Source organism: Rattus norvegicus, chromosome 5 (genome assembly GCF_036323735.1).
Source record: "Rattus norvegicus strain BN/NHsdMcwi chromosome 5, GRCr8, whole genome shotgun sequence".
NCBI classification, from domain to species: Eukaryota; Metazoa; Chordata; class Mammalia; order Rodentia; family Muridae; genus Rattus; species Rattus norvegicus.
The window spans coordinates 127561747-127578420 of NC_086023.1; the positions used below are offsets into that span (position 1 = coordinate 127561747).

The 16674-nt window shown below is 53.0% G+C and overlaps 1 protein-coding gene across 2 annotated transcripts in view; it reads left to right on the forward strand.

Moving 5' to 3' along the window:
• Nucleotides 1-16674, forward strand: part of Glis1 (GLIS family zinc finger 1) — a 189996-nt gene that overhangs the window by 110813 nt on the left and 62509 nt on the right. For both annotated transcript variants that reach the window (XM_006238561.4, XM_039111146.2), the window contains exons 3-4: nt 6251-6419; nt 10101-10995. In XM_006238561.4, the coding sequence (XP_006238623.1) occupies nt 6251-6419; nt 10101-10995 (1064 nt within the window). The remainder of the gene's footprint in view (nt 1-6250; nt 6420-10100; nt 10996-16674) is intronic.

The following is a 16674-nucleotide window of genomic DNA, read 5'->3' on the forward strand; positions in this document are numbered from 1 at the left end:
TCTAGCTTAGCTTTAAAGGGGGGATTTATGGGGTTCTTATGGTCTGGGATAAGAGACAGTGGGCAGCTTTGAGCTTGGTGAGAGCTCAGCATCAGGAACTGCTGCTGTGGAGGCCTTGTCCAGGTTACAGGCCCCCTGGTAGCCGTGAATACCACAACACTCCAGCAAGTAAATGGCCTCGGCTTCCCATCTTGCTAGGATATGTGGATGCAGAAGACACCTGGCTATGCGCCTCTTACTACCTCTCCTCTAGTAGCCCTGGCTGCACCTCAGGGTTTGGTGTTTCCAATGCTAGGAGAAGAGGGAACAGAAGTAACCTGGTGAGGCAGGAACGGCCAGAGAAGTTCTTTGTACTCTGTCTCTTCTGTGTCCCCTTAGGTGAGCTATGGACTGGGCCTGGGAATAGGAGGCATGGAGCCCTCTGTGCCCTGGTTCTCTGTGATACCCTGCTGCCAGTGCCTGGCACATGAAGTTCAGTTCCCATGTTCCCACTGCCCGGAGGGGAAGTTGCAGCTTAGCATAGGCTATGCGCATGCTGCTGAGGAGGGGCTGCTGGCAGGGCATCCCTGGCCCAAGGCTGCCCATCTGTGGTCACTGGCACTCCCTGCCCAGGAGAGTGGGCTCTATCTCTATGCCTGTGAAGAGACCAAAACATTGGGCCCCCTTTCAGAATGCCAGCTGCACCGGAAACCATACCGGGGCTCTGCATGCTCTGTGTCCTTTAATGTGCACAGCCACCCCTGCCGCTGAGATCCTGAAGCCCATTTTGCATATGAAGAAACTGAGGCTTGGAGAGGGAAGATCACCCACTCTGGAGTCAAACATCCAGAAAGGCAATGGTGAACTTGGATGCTATCCTAGGTATGTGTGCTGGAAGTTGTTTCGTTCTCCTGAATTACACCAGGCACGAGTGTGAACTTGGTCCAGTTCACAGACACTCTCTCTCAGCATTCCAGCCACCTGCCGTGAGCCTAACTATGGGCTCTGAAGAGGGAGTATCCTCGTATCCTCAGGAGGGGAGAGGGAGGCAGAGATGTCTAGAGGACCTACCTGCTGGGTGAGGCGGATAAGCCCTTCTCAGCTGGACCTCTATTTTCTGTGAGGAGAAAGTTGGTCCAGTTCACATCTGGAGCTAGGTCTGCTAACAAGAAACTAAGATCTTTGTCCTGGGGCTGTTAGGGGCCTTTTGGGAGGGGAGGTGGAGCTTTAACTGTTCCCACAAGCCAGTGTGGCAGTTCAGTGGGGGTGGAGGGTGGGGAGTGGGTGGCAGTGATCCAACTCTGGTGATAGGGATGAGATGTGACGTATGGGCCTGGGCTATGCACAGGACACCCAAGTAGCAGTTACTACCAGGGCCGCTATGAGCTGAGTGGTGGGGAAGCTCCTAGAGACTGAAACAGGGAATGTTCTAGAGGAGAGGAACTTGCAGAGGCCTCTAGATTGGTAAGGATGTGCCTCAGGGAAACATTGAGAGTAGGCTCACCCAGGCAGATGGGCGAGCCCAGGTTATGAGGCCCTAGAGCCAGGCTGGCATCCCATCCATTTGTATGCCCACCGGGCTGACCTTGTCCTGAGTGGTTGGTTTTTCATTGTCAGTGCCAACTATAAATGTCTCCCCGCTTTGTAGATGTAGGACAGTATAACAGTTCCGGACTCTGAATCTCTGGCTCCTTCAGTGATCATCAGACTGATAACCATGGTTGTCTTCAAATACCTGTCCAAAGTATCTTAAAGGAAGAAAGACTTATTTCAGCTTTTGTTCATGACCGAGAAGATGTGCAGGCATCATGGCAGCAGAGTTTGGGCCAAAAGCCAGGCCTCAATGCAGCCCTCAAAAGCCTGCCAGCCATACCTCCTGTCCCAAATGTTTCCCAACCTCCTAAAACTGAACCCAAGTGTTCAAATACAGTGACCTCCTGTCCCAAATGTTTCCCAACCTCCTAAAACTGAACCCAAGTGTTCAAATACAGTGACCTGTGATGGACATTTCACATTCAAACAACCACATCCCAACAGCCTGGGACCTGATTTCTAATAAAGTCCTGTTGGACGCACAACCCAACCTGCTCCTGTGTTGCTTTCGGTCCCTCTGTGGCAGTGAGTAGCTGTGAGTCCTCAGTCAACCCCTGGTTGTCTGCTGGTTTGCCTTTTGCAGAAATACTTCGCTGACGAGGGGGACTGGGCAACTTACAAGCCACTCTGAGCCTGCCTAGCCAGCTCCTGGGGGTTGTAATGAAACCCACAGTTGAGGACTACGAAGGTTTTATAAACTGTGAAGTGCTGTGGCCTGTCCCTGGCCTGGTACCTGGTTCGTTGGCTTTCCTGGTCCCCATAGGTGGCCGCAGACAGCTGCAGGAGGTGCACTGGATACTAAATGGTAGCAAGTTTCAGCACCAAACCACCTTCCTGTGGGTGTCACCTAGGGTGCGGTTCTACCTTATATTCAAGGCATTATAGGAACGTGCCAAGCTTCTGTGCGTATAATGTGAGCCACTTGCTTCAGGCTGGCTCACTGGGACTTTGTTCGGGTGGCTGAGCCCTAGGTTTGGTGAATCCTTAGCCTGGGGGTTTGTCCTTCAGAGTCTGACTTTGGATCCTGTAGGGCCAGCCTGCCAGGGGATGGACTGCTTCTCCAACAGCCCTGCCTGAGCCCCAGGAAGCACAGACTAAGTAACAGCACCCTTCTTAACTCTTTGAGTACTCGGTATAAGCTAAGTCCCCGCCATATGCACTTGGTTATCTCCCTCATTACCACCACCTTATGAGGTAGGTGACTCTTGTCACCCCATTATACAGACATGAAAACTGAGGCCGGACCAGGAAACGAGACCAGTTTCTTGCTTGGTTTCAGAAGTGCCAGTCCAGGTTCTGCTATGAATATGCTATGTAGCGACACAAGGTCTTTTCCCCTTAGAGCCTGTTTTCTTCATATACTACAGAATACATGACTTTCCAAGATTTCTCACCATTTGTCAAGGGCCTTCATGTGCTTGGAGAAAGCCAGGGTGTGGGGTCCATTTTTTACTTCCATGGCTCTGAGAGAGATACACGGCATCTATGTACCCCACCTTATCAGAGCAGCAGGGCAGCAGATGTATGCCTTTCATCCTTCCCTCTCCAGAGAAGATCCATCCTTCCTGGAGATGAGTATGAGCAGAAGGCCTGCTCTGGGTCATATGGTGCCCCTGGGGATGGAGAAAAAGACTCGGCTTCACGGGACCTATATTTGCCCCAGCACACCTGCTGCGTGTGGCGGGCAGGAGTGGCTGTGTCTCTGGGTTTGATGGCCAGCCTTCCAGGAAGTGGGAGATGTGGGGCTGCTTGGCATAGACGAGAGCTCCATCTGTACCAGCAGTTGCTATGTGACCTTGGGTGACTAATTGTCAGCCTGGTGCTCAGCTCTGCCAAGTTCAGAGGTCGGGCTTTCCCGCAGGCTTGTGGCCGCAGCCAGTGCCAACTTTGACCTCAGAGCCTCTCCCCTCCTTTCCAACATCAGTTGTTTGTTTGTTGCAAGGAAACTCTTGCTGTCTCCAGCAGAGAAGCTGCTAAAAGGCCCAAGCATTGATCTACTTAGTTCCCTCAGGCTGTCTTTCCTGTGGGACCTTGGCAAAGCAGTTAACCCTACTCTGTCTGCTTTCACTGGAGTCCTGGTTGGGACTTGTTTGGGGGTATGGAGATGCAGGACAGCACTCAAGTCTCAAAGTCCAAGAGGTCTGGGTTTGGATTGTGTCCCTGAGCCTGGGCAGAGGCCCTCCATCTCGGCAGCCCATCTGGAAAAATCTATCATGAGCCTGCCCTCAAGTGGGTACCAGGAAGCCTGAGGAGGAAGGGCTGAATGAGTGCAAGGCCTGTCATCACTGCTTCCCTAGGTCAATCACCACTGCTCCCTGGTCAGTCATTTGTGCTCCCTGGGTTAGTCACTGGTGCTCCCCAGGCCCATCACCACTGCTCCCTGGTCAGTCACTGGTGCTCTGCAGCCTATCACCACTGCTCCCTAGGTCAGTCACTGGTGCTCCCCAGGCCTGTCACCACTGCTCCCTGGTCAGTCATTTGTGCTCCCTGGGTTAGTCACTGGTGCTCCCCAGGCCCATCACCACTGCTTGCTGGTCAGTCATTTGTGCTCCCTGGGTCAGTCACTGGTGCTCCCCAGGCCTGTCACCACTGCACCCTGGTCAGTCAGTAGTGCTCCCTGGGTTAGTTAGTGATGCTCCCTGGGTCAGTCAGTGGTGCTCTGCAGCCTATCACCACTGCTTCCTGGGTCAGTCAGTGGTGCTCCCTGGGTCAGTCAGTGGTGCTCCCTGGGTCAGTCAGTGGTGCTCCCTGGGGCAGTCAGTGGTGCTCCCTGGGGCAGTCACTGGTGCTCCCTGGATCTACCTTCCTTCTTTGCACTCTGCTTTGTGCTTGCAGGAGGAGGTACATGACCCAGAGCGCTCAAGAGGTCCTAGAGGGAAGCTTAGAACCACCCTTACCTCCAGGATCCGGGAGAGGTCCTGGCAGAACAACCCCCTGTGATGCTCTCTGCTCCAAATGCCATTAATGGTCATAAAATTATCCACAGTTTTTTGGAGGCTGGTCCCATGGTTTGCCTCAATGGGACAATAAAACTGCATGCAGAAATGATCTGGAAAAGGCGAGGACGGCCAAGCAGAGCCGGAGTTAAATGAGCTGCAGCCTGCTCTCATTAACTCGGGCCATTCCCATTTGTTACCAGGGATTTCTTTTTAATTAAAAAGCAACCAAGTTATTAAAGCATAACCCTAAAAAGGCTGGGCAGCTGCCGAAGCCAGCAGAGCCAGCGGTCCGCGCAGCGGGACAGGTCAGGGCCGCCAGGGAAATGGCATGAAACACATGTTATTTTGAGCCCTCACCCAATCCAGGGCCTTGAAATCTGCACACTATAAAGTGGGTTCAGGGCCAGGAGACGGTACTGTCTGTCATCGGCACAGAGATAGCCTGTGCTAAAGAGACAGTGTCAGCTGAGCTAGGACTGAGGATGTAGCCTTAAAAAAAGGCCACTTCTTATAGTACAGGGGCCCAGCACAGATTTCCAGCTGTGTAATGTGCATGAGCCTCAGTTTCCCCGTGTATCAAATAGAAACAAGCAGGCAGTGGGGAACCCATGGCTTGTTCCTAGCGTGCCACATGTGACCTCGTTGCTGTCATTGTCCTTAGCGTAGGGATTTCCCATCCTCTTGCTCAGAATTGACAGTACTTGGACTACTTGGGCTTAGTAACATTTTATTCCATCTCCAAGGCATTTTAAGGTTTCAAAGTGCTGTACAACCTAGGAATTCTCACCATTCCTGGGGCTCCTATGGATGCTGGCACTGTGGGTCCCATGGTACCCAGAGGAGCACAGGGTCAGGCACACATCGAGATTTGCCTACGTTGCAGAATGGGTTCTGGGAAGTGAGGAAGCTCATGTTGTGATTCCCCAGGTCACAAAGCATTACCCATAAAGGTCCTAGAACAGAGAGCCTAAAGGATACCTTCCCTGACAATGAGCAAATGTGCTGAGGGAAGACAGGAGAGGCTTACAGCAAGCATGTCTGGCAATTTTATTCACTTTATGGGATTTTTAGAGTCACCCATGAACACAGCCTCATCTGAGGCATTCACAGAAGCAGGCAGGGGTGTGGAGTATAGGGAAGTTGGGCCATCAGGAACCACAGGGCACAGAGATAGATAACCAGACTGTCTATGGTCTGATTTGGGAAGCAGGATAGAGGGCCCCAGTTGGGTCCAGTTGGCAGCAGATGCAGTTGGACTGTTACCTCCCCTCTTGGTACATGTACCCAAAACATTTCCAGTTCCAGAACCCACTGGTGAAACATTGTTCATCCAACCACTGAGGCAGACCCAGGGCTGTCCCCAACCCACAAGTCCAGCACATCAGAACCCAAACCCCTGCCTAGCGTCTTGTCTGTATGTGGTCAGTTCCCACCGTGAGGTGGTATTTGTGAGCTTCCAGAAATCATCTAGTTGGCTCACCAGTGTTCGAGCTCCTAGAACAGTTGTGTTGAATTCACAGACACCCATTGTCTGCTAATAGTCATTAGAGCATTGGTGTACCTGTGCGTGCACGCCTGAGAACTGAGGAGTTCTGCCAAGTGGTTTGGGGAATTAAATATGGTGTCCTGGAGCTTCAAATGTGGGTTGCTCAGATGGCTACAGGGGCTCGATCCTCTCCTTGCACTCCCTACTAGCTTGTCAACTCACCTGTCTCCTCTTTCCTGTTGTTTCACCCTAGTGAACGGGAGTTATGGGCACAGCTCAGAGAAGAGCCTGCTGGACCTGGACCTGGCCGAGGGTCCCAGCCCCTCCTGCCACCAGGGTCTGTTTCTTCCTGCAGGGACCCCGCCACCCCGGGGTCACCCCCCTGTCTGTGAGAGACTGCTTCATTTCCCCCACCCTAACAGGTATGTGCCCATTTCTGTCCACCACACCTAGTCTGCTTGGCTAAGGGGACACACAGAGAAACTGAGACACAAGAGGGCCAGGGTCTTGTCGGAGTCTGCTACGCAGAGGTGCCTAGTGTAGGCTCTCCTTGTTTGACCAGGGGCTTCTAAGGGACATAGATGGCTCAAGTGAAATGCATGTCCCTGTTTCACAAGCTGAGGTGGCTTCTCTCAGAGCATCGGGAACTTCCTCAGAGGAAGGCAGCTGTGGGCAGACTAGGAAAGGAAATCCAGACAGAATTCACAGTTCTTAGTGTGGAAACTTTTGCTAGGACCCTGCTCTCTGCACTTGCATGTCTCCGTGGAAGCACACCACTCACCGCTCACCGCTCACCGCTCACCCTGGGGGTGGCATGCCTGGAGCCTGCTTCACAGGCGAGAGGCTCTGGGTACTAGCCCAGATACTAGTTATATCCCACTGCTTCACCAGCCACGCTGTGCCTACCCCAGCCATGTGCTGGGCTGCTGCTGGGGTCCTTGGGGATGGGGGCAAGGAATAGCTAGAACAGTGGGAGACATTATTAGATAGGAAGACACTGAGAATTTCAGCTCCCCGTGGCCTTTTCTGATATCACCTCTTTTTTGAAAGAGTATTTTGAAAGGCTTCTGTTTTGAAAGAATGCAGTCGTTTGGTCAGACTGTCATAATAAATGTCATAGACTGGGTGGCTTAAATAAAAGAAATTTATTTATCATAATTCTGGCAGGGCAGAAAGCCCAAGATCAAGGGGTTGACAGGTTTGCTTTCTCCTGGCCTGTCTCCTCAAGGAACTGTGAGGCAGTCAGATGACCACCCCTTTAACTGTGTGATATACTCTTATCTTATAAGGGAATCAGACATATTGGGGCCCTCAGAACCCCATTTAGTTTTAATTTCATCCTTAAAGGCCCTGTCGCCAAACACAGGCTTCCAACACATGAATTGGGAGAGGGCAGTCCAATCTCTAACAGGAGTAAGTGTCTTTTAGTCTTCAAACTGCCTACTAGTTAATGACAGTCACGTGTGACTATTGTCTGGATACTGAGACTCAGGCAGGACACTTTGTTGGGGGAAGGCAGGGGTAGTATAGGGGGTGCACGCTGTGCTGTGCCAGCCCAAGATGTGATTGCACTGAATAGAGAGTCTTCAGCCCAGGTTATAGGCTTTAGGCCACAGAAGCATAGACCCCCACCCCAGGTGTGAGGCCCCCTTAGCCCCCCACCACATCTCTACTGCAATAGCTGGTTCCTCAAGTTAAGCATCTTTGCAAAGAGTCCAGGACAAATGTCAAAGGAGGTTTACATCTTTGACTTAGAACGTTGATGCCCTAAAGTAATGACATGGTTCTCAGAAAGTCATTTGGCAGATGGAATGCTGGCTTCCCAGTAATGGCATTGTGAGAGTATGGGGTTCTGACTCATGCAGACCCATCTGCACTGGGTCCATCACTGTGGCTTTGAGATATGAACCTGGGTAGAACAGGTATTCCTTAAAGATCTGGTCCTGTACCAAGTAGAACATCGTGGCCGTTATTCCACTGTTAAGAAAGGAGGAGTCAGGGGTTGGGGATTTAGCTCAGTGGTAGGCGCTTGCCTAGCAAGTGCAAGGCCCTGGGTTCGGTCCCCAGCTCCGAAAAAAAGAAAAAAGAAAAAAGAAAAAAGAAAAAAAAAAAGAAAAGAAAGAAGGAGTCAGCTCTTGGGGGGTGGGGCACCTGGTGCATCTGGCTCTTAGCCACTGCGTGTGCACTTAGGGCCCTGGACTCACAATTTCTAGAGAGAATTGTAGAGCTCAGCCCCAAGGCAACCAGAACCATTTGTCAGGCCTCCCAGGGCAGGGAGCAAAAAGCCAGGCCCTGCCACGCCCATGAGACCTCAGGCTGGGACCTCTTACCCTCCCCACTGAGGCTGTTCAAATAGCTGTCACTTGTCCTAACTCAGCCCCTACTGAGCCACGCTCCTTTGCTGATGTCAGTTCACTGACCTGGAGACATTGGCAAAAGCTCCAAGCTGATGCCTCCCACTGCCCTCCCTGCCAGCCTGCCTCTGCCCGCGTGGTGCTCCGTTAAAGCAGCTATGGTTTCCTTTCCTTAAATTTACAAAGCTGCCACTTTCACACAGACTTTCAGTAGAACCTGCTGCTGGCTGGAGTCAGCCCTGTCCCTGCCTCTGGGGATTGACGTACATTTGCTCCTCAGCAGAGATGCTGGGAGGGAAAAGAGCTCAGTGGGCAGTTGCTTAGTGTCTAAGAGCAGACGTTTCTCTTGTGCGTCCATTCAAGGAGAGTGCAGTCAGCTCTGCACAGGAGATGGAAACTTGGTTCCTGGTCCAGGCCTGACACTGACTCTGCTCTGATACAGGGTCAGAGGCCAAGCTCTGAGTGCCTCTGGCTCCGACTGACCTTCCTGCACCTCCCCTCCCCTCCATTCTCTTCACCCATTGTCTATAGCTGAGGGGACAGGGGCTAGGTCTCCAGGCCATCTTGGAGAGCTCAGCTCTGGCTGAGAGAGCCATGGGGCGGTGGTCTTACAGAAGCAGGAATAAGGGTTCCACACTTAGTCAGCCCTCTTCCCCAGGCTGACCCTTAACCCCAGCCATTTCCCTCTTCTGCATACAGAATGTGGCTCTGGTCTCCTGGATGAGGAAGCAGAGTCAGACAGGGCATGCTCATCAGTCAGGCTCTGAGCATATAACCAGACCTCCAGGCCCTGTAGCTACTGGCAAGGTATTTCTGCCAGCATCACCCTCCATGTCTCTTGCATTTTCAGTCTTCTGGTGACAGGTTAGCCCTGGTATTTCTGCCTCCATCTTACCTTGTCACTGTCCACACTGGTGGACAGATCCATGCAGGGATTCCCATTTCCTGTGAAGATGGTTGAAGGGTGCTTGTCTGTGGCCAGCCCACCCTGCCATCCTTCCACTTTCACTGTTGATGTGGATAGGGACCCCAAACTTGCCCAGAATGAAGTGATTTGCCCCAGTTTGCCCAGCTAGGACAGAACTGACCCCCAACCTCAGGCCTGGTCTCCCAGTTCCCAGATGGTTCTCCCGAGAACTGCAGCTTCACACACATCTGAGCTCAGAAATCTGGACCATCCCGCCAAGAATCCTGTCCCCTTGCTGTGACGGTGCCTCGGGCTCCCACCCAGTCACACCAACTGTGGGAAGACAAGCCGGATAGGGCCAGATGTCACTAAATGAGGGAATGAGTGTAGAGAGTCAGATTTTAAGGGGCGTATAGGAAGAATTTAAACCCCACTGGACCTGAAGAGGCCTGTAGCCTTTTGCCCACAGAACCCACTTGAAGGCCAGTGGGGAGGGTCAAGGCTGGCTCCAGGGAAGCCAGAGAGGCAAGCAAGATGGTGACAGAAGCAGCAGTCAGGGGGTCTGGCAGAGGATGGTGCCCTCCCGGGCTCCCTGGTTAGCCTCCCGCCTCCTCTCCCTCCTGCATCCCTCCAGGCCACACCCTTCTTGCTTCTGCTTCATTTCTCTTCCCCACCCTTGGCACAACCAGTTCTGTGTTCCCTGTGTTCTGGCTTCTGTCCTCCTCTTCTCCCCAGACCCCTCCCTATCTCTGCCTCTACTTCCCAGGAGGGCAGGGAGCCTGACCTCTCCAGCAGAGAGCACCTGCCTGCCTCTCACAGTCACTCTGTCCACTTTCTTCCAGGTCACCCAGGCCTCAGGCTACGTATGCGAATGGCAGCCTCCCAGCAGCTCAGCACATCAAGCAAGAAGCCCTACCCGACTACCAGGCCATGGTCAGCGCCCACACACCCCTGCCCACCCACTGCCGAGCCCCATTGTCCATGGGTCTGCACTCAGACCTGGACTTCCCAGGCCGAGGCCTCACCAACCCCGCACCTTCCTGCTACCTTGTGGGCAATGAACCCATCTCAAGCCTGGGTCCCCAACCCGAGGCCCACCTCCCTGAGGGCAGCCTGAAACGCTGCTGCCTCCTGGGCCTACCCCCCACCTCTTCAGCCTCCTCCTCACCCTGTGCCTCCTCAGATATCAATCCTGTCATCCACTCCTCCCAGACAGCTCTGGTTAGCTGTGTAAACGGACTCCGAAGCCCACCTCTGCCGGGAGACCTGGGGGGTCCTCCCAAGCGATCACGGCATGGGCCTGGGCCTGGGCCTGTATCCAGTGACGGCCAGGAGGGCAGCTTGCAGCTTGAAGCATGCCGGAAGTCAGGCTTCCTGAAGCAGGAGCCCATGGACGAGTTTTCAGAGCTCTTTGCTCCTCATCAGCAGGGTTTGCCACCTCCCTACCCCTTGCCTCAGTTGCCTACTGGCCCCAGCCTTGGAGGCCTAGGGCTAGGCCTGGCGGGCAGGATGGCGGCCGGTCGGCAGGCATGCCGCTGGGTGGACTGCTGTGCAGCCTATGAGCAGCAGGAGGAGCTGGTGCGGCACATCGAGAAGAGCCACATCGACCAGCGCAAGGGCGAAGACTTCACCTGCTTCTGGGCCGGTTGTGTGCGGCGTTACAAGCCCTTCAATGCCCGCTACAAGCTGCTCATCCACATGAGGGTACACTCGGGCGAGAAGCCCAACAAGTGCATGGTGAGTCCCGGGCTGCCAGGCCCTCTCGGTCTCCCACAGAGAGGACCACCCACTGCCTAACCTTGGGAGCAAGTCAGAGAGCTCCCAAAGTCCAGGGCTGTGGGTGTGACCAGTGTATGCGCCCGCCATGCATGTTTCTGTCACTGGAACCTTGGCAGGACTACCTCATCCTTGCTAGGTGCCCTGTCCCCCACATTGAAGCCTTAGATGGATGGTAAATGTAATTTAGCATGCCATGCAGCCTGATGCTGTGTGCTCTCTGAACCTAAAGGAAGCCTGGCGAGACTGGTCTTTTCCATGTCACCTTAGTGGCAGATAAGTAGAGAGTGTGCCCTCCAGCACTGGCCTTGACCCAGTGTACTTCCAAGAGAGGCTCCTAGACCTTCTGAGCTTCCCGGTGTTGGCTTCTGTAAACAGGTGCTGGGTCCCTAGGGCAGGCTTGGAGCTGAGGTCAGGACTTAGCATAAGGCCCTGCACAGCACCAGCAGGGTCTGGCTGAGGTTGAGACAGAGGTTTTGGGGAAAAGAAGGAGAGAAAGAATCATGTGTGAGAGGTGCAGGTACCCTGACCTCGGGCCCTTCTGGCTGGCTACATCCATGTTGCTGTAGTAGAAAGTCCTATCAGAGGCTAGAAGAGGGCTCTTAGTCCCTGTCTCCACCCTCCCGTTCAGAAGCAGAAGCCTGGGAATGAAGGACCGGGGCTTGAGGGTGCTATACAGCACAAACAATGCAGACCATTTGGACTACACATGTCTCCCTCCGTAGCTACCAGGCATAGGCTGAGTGTGCTCTCCCGTCTTGAAGATAAGAAATCTGTCAGTTCATAAGACAGGCTACTGGTGGGCAACCTTGAGGAGAGGAGGAGGGAGAGGCTGGGGCTCAGGAGCTATTGTGCTGTACAAAGGTGTGGCGGGGGAAGGGGACCGAGCTGCTGGAGAATTTAACTTGATGTCTTTGGGCTGAGAGTATACAGGCAGGAGGGCTGATGGCTGAGTTAGTCCCTGAAGATGTGGGGTCTTAAGACACACGGCCTAATGAAAGATGTGCTTCTCTAAGATGGGGAAGATCAACAAGTCAATAGGCCAGGGCTGCAGGAGGCAGCCTGTCTTCCCTCAAGGCACAGAGACTCAGTTGTCACTCATCTTCCTATGGGGAAGCCATGGTTTCTGTAATGGACCTAGGGAGTAACCTGAAGTGGCCAACAGCCTTCTTGTGCTAGGGCCTTGCGTGCAGACTCCCAGTATCTAGGAATGGCCAGTGAGATGACCTGGGCCTTCCTTGAGCCCAGTTGGGGCCTTGGTTGCTCAAAGCATCCTCAGGATCTCCCTGGTCAAGGTTCTCACTTGATTCCAGCCTCTGCATGGCACTGGGGGCCTAGATTTAGTCCTGTCACAGTCCTTGCCCTGAACACCACACCCTTAGGGATGTGTCCTCAGGCCATCAGGGACCAAGCTGTGACATCCCTGCATGGAGTTTGAAGAGGAATAGGAAGGGAGTCCAGAGAGCTTCATGGGGTTGGTGTTTGATGCCTTTGGGGGATACATTTAGTCTTTATCAAGACACTGTGAAACTCAGGGCTTTCCTATATGGAGAATCAAAGGTCGGAGGTCAGATAAGTCTGGCCAGCTTCCCACACTCTTGGCACAGTAGTGACTTCACAGCTCCATGTGGTCCTCACCACATCTCTGTAGATAGGAACTGTTCACCCCCATTTTACACATGAGAAATCAGAGAGTCAGAGAGGTTGCACAATTGACTCTAGGTCACACAGATAATATTAGAAGCAACAAGATAAGAGAGGCTAAGAATCAGAGTGGTAGTAGTGATAATAAAAGTAAGTTGTCCAGAGTTGTACCACCAGTAACCACTGGAGTGGGACTGAACCCACATCCCTGTCCACTGCAGTGCCCTTGTTAATTTAGACGCTTCTCTGGGGCCTGCAGGCTGATGCTGTCAGGTGAGACTATGTGCAGTGGGAGCCTCTGTGGAGCCCCACCCCAGGCTGCTCCCGATGGTGGAGTAGGTAACCAGGGCAGTGGGCCAACCCCGGCCCACACCCAGGTGAATTAAACAGCTCCCATCCCTGTAAAATTATTAATTTCTCATGACAGGCCTGTGCTACTATGTCTGTACAAGACAAATGAATCTTGGACCTGAGGCCTCTGGAGGACAGGAAATAGATGAGACATTTTGATTGAGGAGTAAATGGCCCACTAAAATAGCAGTTAATCCTTTTAGTATCTTCCCAGCAGCATTTCCACAGCTTTCATGAGGTAAGCTTCCCTTACCCTGTCTAACTGCAACACCCCCATGCTGGCAGCTGGTTTAAATTTAGCCTGTGGAGCCTCTGCCCGATCGATCGGATACCAGGCAGTCTGGGTGTGGAGAGAGGAGCCAGCTCCCCACCATTGCCCCTTAGTCCTAAACCCGGCTGGCCTCCAGGTAACCCCGCCCTCCCTTGGCCCTGTCCTGCCCTGTTCAGTAGCGGGCAGCCTGAGGAAGCTTCTAGATCTCCCTACAATATCCTGTTGTCTCGGTCTTATTAAATCCGGGGCTTCATCTGCGTTACCATAACAAGCCTATGTCCAACCCAAATACTCACAAGGCGCCTCAAAGACGTGGACTTTGAAAAGATTAGTCCCCTGCTTTCTTAGGTTGGTTCCACCAGACAGTCAGAATCCTCGTTGTCTGAGCTGCAGAAGCCAGCAGCCAGCCATGGGGCAGAGAGGGGAACAATGGCTTCTCAGGATAGCCCTTCCCTGCCGTGGGCTCTGTAAAACAACAGTGGTGCCCAGAAAGGCCCTTTCTATGATGAAGAATTTTAACAGCACCGTGATGCCTCATGGGGGCGGGGGGAGCACGAGCAGAGCCGCCATTTGCCAGCTCTGTAACTGAGGCAGGTGACTTACCCTCTCTGAACCGTAGAACGCTCATTTATAAAATGAGGCGATAATCCTGTTGTTAGCAGGATGCAGGAACTCCTCCCCATCACAACCTTCTTGGTGTTGCTCTGAGCCAACACAGGTCTGTCCGGTGCTGGTAAGCAGCTGAAATCAAAGCAGGGAAACTGTTCCCTGCCCTGCCCAGCCCAGGTCAGCCGCAGTCTTCTACCTTTTACACCAACCCTGCTTGCCCCTTGTACATTTGAATGGTGGCCTTGACATAGCTAAGCATTAGAGCCAGAGTGAACCAAGGAAGGCAAAACTTAGCCCCAAGGGTTTCTGGAAGGACACACACACACACACACACACACACACACACACACACACACACACATGAGAATTACATTTATGCCCACTCCTAGTCTTCCTAGTCTCCTGGCTTCAGCTGTGCCCCTCCCCCACGACTGATCTCTGGTGCTTGGGGAGGGAGGGTAAAGGGGGGCGGGCATTCTGAGAGTCTTGTTCTTTTGCATGAGCTTGGTGTGAGCATCAGCTTAGGACAAAGCTGGGCAGACTACAAGGCCCAGAGGGGCAGGCCAGCCTCTAAGGGTCACAGTACATGGGAGGTCAAGGGGGAAAGGGGAACTGGTACCCTCAGAGACTGGCTACAGTCACCTAGCCTAGGTGTACCCCACCCTTTACCGTGCATAGCCTCCTTCAGCAGTGCTTGTCCAGTCTTGGCAGGCGGAGTGCCTGGGTATATGCTCTGCTCCTGGCTTTTGAGCCTAATTTTGAGGCTAACGCCACCACACTATCACAGCCTCATCCCAGGGATGCCCTGGGCCCCTGAAATGTCTAGACGGGCAGGTCTGTTGGTCCTTCCCCTTATGTACAGACAGAATATAGGGGAGCCAGAGCCAGAGAGGGTCACCAGGAGCCTAGGATTGCACAGCAAATGCATCAGGGTAAAACATAAGCAAATACTGGGGGAAGCTTAGGCTGAGAAAGTAACCCCCAGACAAGGAGAGACCCGCTCCCTGACAGACTCGCTTAGTGAACCAGACTTTATGCTGGAAGCCATTTGAGGTGACTTGGAGATTCTGCCACTGGGAGAAGCATGCTATCACATGCTTGTAAGTAATAAGTCTTGCCAAATTCTGCTAGGTGATGGGGATGCGAGGGAGCCAGGAGCTAAGGATGGAGAGCCAAGATCAGCGGGTCTCAACCTTCCTTATGCTGTGACAGCTCCTCATGTTGTAGTGACCACCCCAACCATGAAATTATTCTCGCTGCTACTTCATAACTGCAATTTTGCTGCTGATATGAATTATAATATAAATATCTGTGTTTTCCAATGGTTGAGGTGACCCCTCTGAAAGGGTTGTCTGACTCCCAAAGGGGTAGCTGACCCAGAAGTATAGCCAAGCTGATCAAGATGGTAGGACTCTATAGATATCCTTGGGTATTGCCGAGGAGGTGATCAGTGGGCAAAAGTATTTACTCCATGCAGACCTGAGCTCAGTGCCCCAGCAACATCAAAGCCCAACAGGGCCACACACATCTGTAAGCCCAGCGCTGGGGACCAGCACATTCTGTGGATGCAGATCTCAGAAGTGTCCTGGCCAGACAGTCTAGCTAAAATGGTGAACCTCCAGGTTTAGTGGAGAGGCAAGGTATTCTGATGTCAACTCCTGGCCTCCACATGCAACCACATAGGTACATGTACACACATATACACACACACCTTCCCACACACACCTCCATACACACTCACATACATACACCTGCACACACACATATACACACACACACACCTGCACACATACATACCTGCACATACACATACACACATCCCACACACTCATGCACACCACACACACCTGCATACACACACCACATATACACACACTCACACACATATACCTGTGTGCACACAACACACATCACACACACATACACCTTTGTGCACACCCACACACACCACTCCTATCCTTGGAGCATCCAGGGCACAGGGATCTCGTCCCACTGTGCAGATGGGAAGGGTATTCTAGGACATAGGGATCAGCGTCCCCATTGTACAGTTGGGGAGGGCAGTGGGAACAGCAATGTGCCAGCAGATTCACGCTCATGCTGGGACACCAGGAGTAGGATTTGAACCTAGGCCTCAGCCTGACTCTGGACATGTCCTCCCACAGCTCTGGATGGGGAATTAAGTACATATCCAAACTCGAATCTTACTCTGTAAGCTTTCAGGGGCTCTTGTCTGGGTCCTGGGGTCACAGAGAGGGATCAGCTAGGTTCAGGAGCGCTGAGCCAGATAGGGAGGCAGGTCACTAAGTCACCAAGAGAGACAGTTAGCTGTGACTTGGTGGGTTCTCTGTTCTCTGTGAAGGGACAGAAAGTTACCTGAGAGCAAGCCTCTGGCATGGTGGTTGGAGTTCCTAGCCAGGTTTGAGGGCTGCGTAGTGGTGTGTGCTTTAACACCTCTGCCTGGGGGACTCCACAGCTAGAAGCCCAGAGGAGCCACACTCCACTCAGGTCACCAAGTCACACCCTGCTATGGAAATGGGGCCTGAGTATCACCTCATTCCAAGGTTGGGAGATGCCTGAGTACGGAGATGGTTTTGATCAAAGACAGCTTTCCAGTTGGCATCCAGAGTGCCCATAGCACTAACCTCTCCTGGGGTCAGTCAGTCCCTTGTCCACCTCACTAGGAGGCAAGGGAGTCAAGGCCAGAGCAGGCACCAGGGCCTGAGCCACCTAGGGAGTTCCAGCAGTCTTGTATTGCTTGCCTCCTT